The sequence below is a fragment of the Salvelinus sp. IW2-2015 genome, unplaced genomic scaffold (genome assembly GCF_002910315.2).
Source record: "Salvelinus sp. IW2-2015 unplaced genomic scaffold, ASM291031v2 Un_scaffold3132, whole genome shotgun sequence".
Classification (NCBI taxonomy): domain Eukaryota; kingdom Metazoa; phylum Chordata; class Actinopteri; order Salmoniformes; family Salmonidae; genus Salvelinus; species Salvelinus sp. IW2-2015.
Genome location: NW_019944422.1, coordinates 75,003 through 84,554, shown reverse-complemented (window position 1 = coordinate 84,554; position 9,552 = coordinate 75,003). Strand labels below are relative to the sequence as shown.

At 44.7% G+C, this 9,552-nt stretch overlaps 1 protein-coding gene across 2 annotated transcripts; it reads right to left on the bottom strand.

Moving 5' to 3' along the window:
- Nucleotides 1-5,565: 5,565 nt before the first annotated feature.
- On the bottom strand, nt 5,566-7,997 carry LOC112075394 (uncharacterized). Of its 2 annotated transcripts, none has more exons than XM_024142401.2 (2): nt 7,526-7,997; nt 5,566-6,607 (listed from the first exon to the last, which is right to left on the bottom strand). In XM_024142401.2, exon 2 carries the CDS (start codon nt 6,402-6,404, stop codon nt 5,907-5,909), a length of 498 nt encoding a protein of 165 aa, XP_023998169.2. In that variant the 5' UTR covers nt 6,405-6,607; nt 7,526-7,997; the 3' UTR covers nt 5,566-5,906. The 2 variants fall into 2 exon arrangements, with proteins under 2 accessions (XP_023998169.2, XP_070296999.1); XM_070440898.1 differs by lacking the exon at nt 7,526-7,997 and adding an exon at nt 6,906-7,497.
- Between the last annotated feature and the right edge of the window lie 1,555 nt (nt 7,998-9,552).

The following is a 9,552-nucleotide window of genomic DNA, read 5'->3' as shown; positions in this document are numbered from 1 at the left end:
AATAGTAATAGTGATGATGCGTAATATTTTATATAGTAAACAGTGCTATGGAACATGCATGTGTTTTTTTATTTATGTTTTTACTTTGGTAACGAACCAAGCAATTTGTAGTAACATCTGCCAAGATTCAAGAGAAGAAACTGATCATTAAAATCGGACCACAATCATACAATCCAAGTCTGGCTTCCACAGCACAAATAAAACAAGTTAATGCTTCCATGCCCCCATTTGCTCATCATGTCTTCACAATGTGTAACTTGGACTCCCTTCAAGTGTGATTATATCTACAGAGTAACACATCTCTAGCATTATATAACAGTACTCACACATCTCTATTCAGTAAGAGCAATACCACTGCTGATTACAGACTAACAAATTCATCTAACTACCCCAATCTTTATATGTCTTTATATAAATGGTATATAGCATGAGGCCAACACTAAACAGCTAATCGACTCCAGTCAGTTTAACTAAAATATGAATAAAATATGCCCACGCCGTCCCGCTGATGGTTGCCATTATGCTGGACACATGGAAGTCAGGATGGAAGTGACTGACTGGGCGGCAGATTGGACTGACACAGCACCAGAGGGAAAGCATGCTGGACCATGTGTAATTTACCAGCCTCTCCTGTAGCGTTCAGCATCTGTTCACCGACATGCATGCCGGTCAAGACCAGGCAATGTTTCCCCCCAAGACTAGCCCATTAATCCATTAAAAAACCTTGGATCTCGTGTTTGAACGTTGCAGTTCCAGAGGCATGTTTTACACAACCGATAAGGAGCAGTGTAATAGACCGTAGTGTAGTTATTGGACAGGCATGCAGTGTTTTTAGGGTGACTTTCTCTAGAAAGAAGGACTACTCCGTAATGAATACAATACATTGATACAGAACAATCAATAATTATTGCAACGGGGTACATTTCACCTCCCAATGCATTAGTTTGTATGTCTTGTTAGTGTCCTTCATATTCAAGCTTTTTATCCGTTTGAAATTAGTTTGTTCAAATCACAACTACATGTTATAGCTTAGACTGTGTTAATATGGTAATAACGATTTGCGTTTGACAAATGTTTGTTATTTTCATTTCCATAGCCATACCATTTGCATTTCAAATAAAGGAACATTTTTATTTGAGGCACGCAAAGGGAAACCGAGACAAATACGTTTTTTCTATAAAGTTGAGTAATGTAAAACTTCATCTCCAGTCTATAGTCTACTCAAGCCTGTTGTATTATTTTACTGTAGCACAACAGACAGTGGGAATCGTCAATCCGCAGAAGATGAGAAGCGGTAACACGAGATCAACAGCAAAAACGTGTTACATTATATCGGTCTAGTTTCGTTCACCGAGAGAAACACAAAGTTACATGCATTGACAATACAATGTACAGTAAATAGTAACTCGCATACCTTGTCTCGGTCATCTTCCTCACATTGTATGAGCAAAAGTTGGAATAAGAGTTGCATTGTAGTAGATTTCCCACTAGTTGAGCTATGTAGTGCGTTTCCACGTAACTTGAGCAGAGTACTGCCTCACCCCTGCCCTGTCTGTATGCAAGTCAGTACAGCACACACACCCTCCACGAAACTCCACCATGTCAGTACAACCACACACACCCTCCACGAAACTCCACCATGATCATGGTTTATATGTATCTGATCCCTAACGGACTGTATTTACATTGAGCGGTATACTACAAAGCAGCTTGAATGAGTTAGACAGCTAATTTGCCTAAATATCTGAAATACATATATATTTAGAAGGATAAGTTTGAAATGGGCATGGTCTTATTGACTCAACAACCAAAAACACATATCTAAGTTAAGCTTTCTTAATGAATCAGAAAATCAATAGTTTTTTCTGGTTGTTTATCAAAGTTAGCTGGCTAATTTGCTACAGCTCATTTGCTTAGTAGTATCCCCCTCTGTTTTCCCTCGCATTGGGGTGTCTGATGATTCTTAGTTGTCAACATGATCCAATACACCCACCTAGTGCCGAGACAGAGATATACATCCCAGACTTCATGTCGACTGTCACCCCAAATCCAATTGTGTCCAAAAGTTTGGGTCAGTGTCTATTCATTAATTAACTGTTGGGGAAATCATTCTTAGATGTGTACCAATAAATCAACACATTTATCACGAGATTTACATTTCACCAAATCTGAAAGAAACCAGTGACACCTGTTGGCTGAATATGGAACAAGATCAAATGTATGGTTAGTCAGAACCCAGAATATATGTTATACAGTACATGTATGAACATGTACTGTATCTTTGAACATCTTGGCCATGTTCTGTTATAATCTCCACCCGGCAAGCCATAAGAGGACTGGCCCACCCCTCATAGCCTGGTTCCTCTCTAGGTTCTTCCTAGGTTTTGGCCTTCTAGGGAGTTTTTCCTAGCCGCCGTGCTTCTACACTGATTGCTTGCTGTTTGTTGGTTTTAGGCTGGGTTTCTGTCAGCACTTCGAGATATTAGCTGATGTACGAAGGGCTATATAAAATAAATTTGATTTGATTTGAATTTGATTTGATTCCAAATAAGAAATAGGCAGTGTATGGTATTGGTAACAGAGTCTCCCAATCAAGGACTGCAGGTCTGAATATGTCCAAATAAAACACAACCCAGACTGAGTGAAGAGGGAGGAAACCTTGACATTCAACACTTTTATCACAAACTAGTTACAGCTATCAACTGTTCACCGGAAACAAAAATATATGCACGATAAACCTATGGAACTGCACAAGGCATCGTTATGATAAAACCCTCTTCTTTTTACAATACAGTAGTCCATTTCAAAAGTGGCTATAAAAAATACTGTTGCTATTTTTTCCAGGGGAGAGAAGGGACTTGTTTTACCTCATACAATATAGTACAAAGTTATTGGGGGTTCGGTTTCCTGGTAAATTAGGGGGTGGAAAGATTTCTTCTGCTCAAGGGTGTTCACATCAGAAAGACTACTTACAGGTGTGAATCATCGGTGCGCTGTAGGGCGGCAGGTAGCCTAGCAGGTAGAACATTTCACCAGTAACCGCCAAGGGTGATATTTTGAATTCCCCGGCAAAACAAGGTGAAACATCTGTTGATCTGCCATTTGAGCAAGTCACTCAACCCAAATTGCTCCAGGGTCCCGGTCAATAACGGCAGATCCCGGCCAGGGTCCCGGTCAATAACGGCAGATCCCGGCCAGGGGTCCCGGTCAATAAACGGCAGGATCCCCGGCCATGATCCCACTGTGGGGAGTAGGGATATGCTAAATTCCCATTTCCAAAACTTGTACAGATTACCGCAAAAACCTACATTCAAATAATACAGCAATTTTATATATATGTTAGGACCCCAATAGCACCATGTATAGCGAACAAATCTATTGTTATAAAGAATTCAGCATTTTAAATACATTTATTTTTTCCATGTATTTTTATTTCTACAGAAAGACATTGATAAGAGAAACACGTGTAGCTACAGTCTTTAGACCATGACGTTATGGCCGATCATGACTGTGTGGGCTTGTTTTACAAGCCAGCATGTTCTGAGTATCCTAAGTGGTATTAGGCAGAATAAACTGCCAGGGTTGCTGTATAAGGTATTAAGGTGAGTGGGTCATGAAACCTATGTCCCATCCATCTCTGGGACACATCGGCTTGCAAAACAAGCGCACCTTTTTCTCTCTGAAGCCTTGATGACATCAGAGAGAGGTAGTGGGGCACGTTCCTCTGCCCAGCATTGGATAGTTATTTTACATATCAGCTAATCATATCATATGTCCTAGCAATCTGGTGCCCGGCAGCACAGTCGATGATGTGGCACACAACCATTGGTTGATACATGCAATAACGTCTTAGCAGGAACTCAACTGTGGACTGATACCTTCATGAAACAGGCTTCCGGGAAACCAACCAGACAAGTCAGGTTCACACATAGAGATGTATAAGGATCGATACATGGAAATAACACATTTTTTGCATGGACATGGCATTGAAGGCTTCCAGACATTTTACAGTAGTCAACTGGGTATGGATTCCTATGGGGTTGGGAGCGATCAGCCAATGATCAGAGCATTGTCTCTTCTTCTTCAAATTGTTTGCCTAGTTTGTTAAATGGCTTCAAAGCTATGTGACTGCCATCTAGTGGCCACAATAAATGAATGACACTAAATTTGGTTCAGGACTCCAGCCATGCAGGAGGCGATAAGACACCTATATTAGTTTACACTTTTTTTTATCTAAAGGAAGAAGAAACGGACCAATTTTAAAATGGAAATGGCTTCATGGTGTTGCCCACACTGTCACAGACCATCATGACAGAACCTGGACGACACCATCATGGGACAGACACCATCATGGGACAGACCACACATGGGACAGACACCATCATGGACAGCTAACATTGTTGTGATCTCTATACTGTCAAGCCATTCTGGGACAGACCACCATCATGGGACAGACACCATCATGGGACAGCTACAATGTTGTGATCTCTAACTGTCACAGACACCACATGGACAGACACCAATCATGGACGACACATCATGGACAGCTACAAATGTTGTGATCTCTATACGTCCCGTGGGTTCACATCAAATAAGTGCCTTCGATGCATGTTTTCTGATTGGACTGCTTCAAAAACGGGTTAATGCCACAGCTACCAAGTTGTAGAGATATTTTCAGTAAAAACTCTTCTTGTGTTCAACATCCAGAACTCAGTCATTTTGAAATGAAAATAAAGAACACAACAAAAAGGGAATGTTTTGATTCACAAAAAATATCAAGTCTCTTGTTTTTCATTAGAAACAGAGTAGAAGTGAAATAAGCTGCAACCACTGAAAAGATACGGCACTTAGATAACACTCAGTCCCAGTTCCTACCTGCACTAACCACAACATCCTCCTGTCGGTTTGACGCCAAACTCAAAAGGCAAGTTCCACAGCACTGTAACTCAAAGTGTGTGAGGTGTGTGTGTGTGTGTTGTGTGTGAGTGTGTGTGTGTGTGTGTGTGTGTGTGTGTGTGTGTGTGTGTGTGTGTGTGTGTGTGTGTGTGTGTGTGTGTGTGTGTGTGTGGTGTGTGTGTGTGTGTGTGGTGTGTGTGTGCATCACTGAACCTCATAATTGATCATCTGCATTTTGTGAATTAAGTGTTTTTCAAAAATGAATTAGTAACACATTGGTAAAAAAAATCATGAATCAATGAGCCACAGACACATCATCTGCACAGGGGGATGGAACCGGCACCATTCATACACCCATTAGTAAAAAACTAAAAAAGTCAAATACACGTATACAATACAAAATCTTTTTTCAAAGAATCCAATGAATATCAAAAATCAATCAAGATTAAATTTCCTCTCCCATTCCCAAAGCTCCCTGCACCAAAAACAAAAAACAAAGCAAAGTAAGGTCCTGCATTAGGAAAAGAATCATGTGTTGCTGCTGCGTGTTGCTCATAAAGAATCATGTGCTGCTTCTGCTGTGTTCGCTCATAAAGATCATGTGTTCGTGCTGCTGTGTTCGCTCATAAAGAATCATTGTTGCTGCTGCTGTGTTCGCTCATAAAGAAATCATGTGTTGCTGCTGCTGTGTTCGCTCATAAAGAATCATGTGCTGCTGCTGCTGTGTTCGCTCATAAAGAATCTCCTGGTGAAGTCCGTTGGTGTATTACAGGAAGGGGCCAGCAGGGGGCCTGGGATATGGTTGGGGCACTGGAGGACTGCAGTCTTGATTAAAGGGACAGGCTCATCCCCATATCAGCCTGGAAGTGCTGCTGTGGCCTGAGGAGGAGCTTGAGAGGTTAAGGGGGTCTGGGTGGGGGACAGGCCAGAGGTGGCATTGTGCTGATTCAGTCTCCCTAAAATCTCAGGTGAGGAGGGGAGACAGAGTGAGAGAGGGGTCTTACAGGCAGTCATACAGGCAACCCGTTCTCAGCTTCCTGAACAAAGTCACTGCACTTACAGTGAGCATGGTTCAGCCTCCACCGGGCCGACCGTCTCCTAAACAACTCTTCCTCCTCCTCTTCATCACCCCTATCCCTGCCCTCCTCATCCTCGTCATGCAGTCTAGGCTGGCCCTCCTCCCCTAACTGGTTGAGGAGAGGTGGGGAGTGGTCCCAGTCAGAGCGGCCCTCCTCAGCTGGGACTGGAGGACAGGAAGAGGAGGAGGAAGAGGAGGAGGAAGAGCGGTGCACCCCTCCATTCAGCCCCAACGCCTCCCTCAGGACCTCGGCCCCAGCCTCTCTCAGCAGGAGAGCTGGAGTGGCCAGGGTGGTCAGGTAGATGGCTGAGGCTGATTGGTCCGTTGAGGACACCAGGGCGTGGTCTCTTCCTCCTCTACCCTCCCCAGGAATCAAGTTGCTGCGGCGCCCGTTCGGCTGGTGGTTGAAGTTGCCTAGCAACGTGAACATCCTGTCCACGGTCCAGTCAAAGTTGTCCCAGTCCTCCAGGCTGACGTTGAAGTTGAGTTTGAGATCATAGGCGTGCTTGTCAAGTCTGTACAAGGGTTCAAGTTCTGACCAGTCCGTTCCCGTTCCTCCTGCACTGGGTGCTTCTGACGGGGCCACTGTCGCCTCTTGGACCCTATCCCTCCCAGCCTTCCCAAATCTGTCCTCTGATGAGACAAAATCACACAGACAAAACAGTGTCATCCACAGCAAACCTCTGTCTCCCGTTGTGTCTGTACTCTCCTCATCACCACCACGTGAACACAGCTCCCAGTAAACTGCTCCCAGGACAGAGTAGTATTCTATTCTATATGAATGCTTGAATGGGTTCATTCTCTGACATTCACACTAGTATATGAGGCAGCTACATGGAGAAACAGACAAGACACATGGACAGCAGAGTATCAGAAAGAGTGAGAGACATTGTGAGGCACTGCAGTCTTATGAAAGTGAGAGTCAACCAACAGAGATGACTAAGGCAGATGCGCTGGGCGGTGGGGGTGGATGGCGTCCTCTACAGGTACAGATGATTAGATGACTAAGGCAGATGCGGTGGGCGGTGGGAGTGGATGGCGTCCTCTATAGGTACAGATGATTAGATGACTAAGGCAGATGCGCTGGGCGGTGGGGGTGGATGGCGCCCTCTACAGGTACAGATGATTAGATGACTAAGGCAGATGCGCTGGGCGGTGGGGKTGGATGGCGCCCTCTACAGGTGACAAGCAACAGGACAGTATGAGATGTGAGCTGCCTAAACCTTGCAGGTTAGAATTACATCCATTCATAGAGACAGACAGGAGAGTGAGACAGACATTGTTATTAACTAGAACTAGCAGAGAGCAGCAGGCAAGCCTGGAAAAACCCAGAGTTGAAAAAACTAACAAAATGAAAGAGGAACGAAAGAGAGGAAGAAAAAACAGGTTAGAGGTGACTGTTAGAGGTGACTGTTAGAGGTGACTGTTTGGTGGCATCGTGAGTTAGAGTTGACTGTTAGAGGTGACTGTTAGAGGTGGCTGTTAGAGGTGGCTGTTAGAGGTGGCTGTTAGAGGTGACTGTTTGGTGGCATCGTGAAGTTCCAGACTCACAGTGATTTGGAGGTGGGCATCTTCACTTTTGGCCACTTTCTGCGTTGAAACAGCCTGATGCACAAGCAGCAATAAGATAGACTGTTATCCAGCCCGTTCAAGCAGAGGATAATAAGCCCTCAACCTTCTCCCAACCTCAGAAGGAGTGTAGAGACAGTGAAGCATACACTGAGTACTCCCCAGGGTTAGAAAAGTGCTCAGTGCAAATCCCCCAAACCAGAAGTCATGCAAAGATGCAAAGGAAAAACAAGAGAGAAATAAAGAAAGAAAGAAAGAGAGAGAGAGAGAGAGAGAGAAAGAGAACACCAAAAAACACACTCTCAATCGCACGTGCAGCACAGGAGGCTGCTGAGGGGAGGACGGCTCATAACAATGGCCGGAACGGAGCAAATGGAATGACATCAAACACCTGGAAACTGTGGAAACCATGTGTTTTATGCATTTTATAACATTCCACTGATGCCGCTCCAGCCATTACCACGAGCCCGTTCTCCCCAAAAAAGGAGCCACCAACCTCCTGTGACGTCCACACTTCGCCCCACACGTCGCCCCACACGTCGCCCCACACGTCGCCCATATACACAATCTCTATGTACTTTTTAAGTGTTGTGTATTCTGTCAACGTATTCTAGGCCAAGTAGATAGTCAACTATCTTTTAGGAATGTTTATATTCATTTTATATAAACTCAGCAAAAAAAGAAACGTCCCTTTTTCAGGACCTTGTCTTTCAAAGATAATTCGTAAAAATCCAAATAACTTCACAGATCTTCATTGTAAAGGGTTTAAACACTGTTTCCCATGCTTGTTCAATGAATCATAAACAATTAATGAACATGCACCTGTGGAACGGTCGGTTTAAGACACTAACAGCTTACAGACGGTAGGCAATTAAGGTCACAGTTATAACAACTTAGGACACTAAAGAGGCCTTTCTACTGACTCTGAAAAACACCAAAAGAAAGATGCCCAGGTCCCTGCTCATCTGCGTGAACGTGACTTAGGCATGCTGCAAGGAGGCATGAGGACTGCAGATGTGGCCAGGCAATAAATTGTAATGTCCGTACTGTGAGACAGGACGTACAGCTGATCGTCCTCGCAGTGGCAGACCACGTCTACAACATCCTGCACAGGATTAGACATCCGAACATCACACCTGCGGGACAGGTACAGGATGGCAACAACAACTTCCGAGTTACACCAGGAACGCACCAATCCCTCCATCAGTGCTCAGACTGTTCACAATAGGCTGAGAGAGGCTGGGACTGAGGGCTTGTAGGCCTGTGTAAGCAGTCCTCACCAGACATCACCGGCAACAACGTCGCCTATGGCACAAACCCACCGTCGCTGGAACAGACAGGACTGGCAAAAAGGTGCTCTTCCCTGACGAGTCCGGTTGTCTCACCAGGGGTGATGGTCAGATTTGCGTTTATTGTCGAGGAATGAGCTTACACAGAGGCTTGTACTCTGGATCGATTTGGGGGTGAGGGTCCGTCATGGTCTGGGGCAGTGTGTCACAGCAATCATCGGACTGAGCATGTTGTCATTTGCAGCATCTCAACGCGTATGCGTTACAGGGAAAACATTACCTCCCTCATGTTAGTACCCTTCCTGCAGGCTCATCTGACATGACCCCTCCATCATGACACATGCCACCACATACTGCTCTGTTCGTGGCGTGATTTTCCTGCATGACAGAATGTCAGTGTTCTTGCCATGCCGTGAAAAGCCCGGATCTCAATCTCTCATGAGCACCGTCTGGGACCTGTTGGATGAAGGGTGAGGCGCTAAGGCCATTCCCCCCAGAAATGTCCGTGATCTTGCAGGTGGCCCTTGTGAAGAGTGGGGTAACAGTCTCACAGCAAGAACTGGCAAATCTGTGCAGTCCATAGGAGATATCCACTGCAGTAACTTATGCAAGCTGGTCGGCCACACCAATACTGACTTTACTTTTGATTTGCCCCCGCTTTGTTCAGGACAACATTATTTCATTTCTGTTAGTCACATGTCTGTGAAACTTGATTCTCTT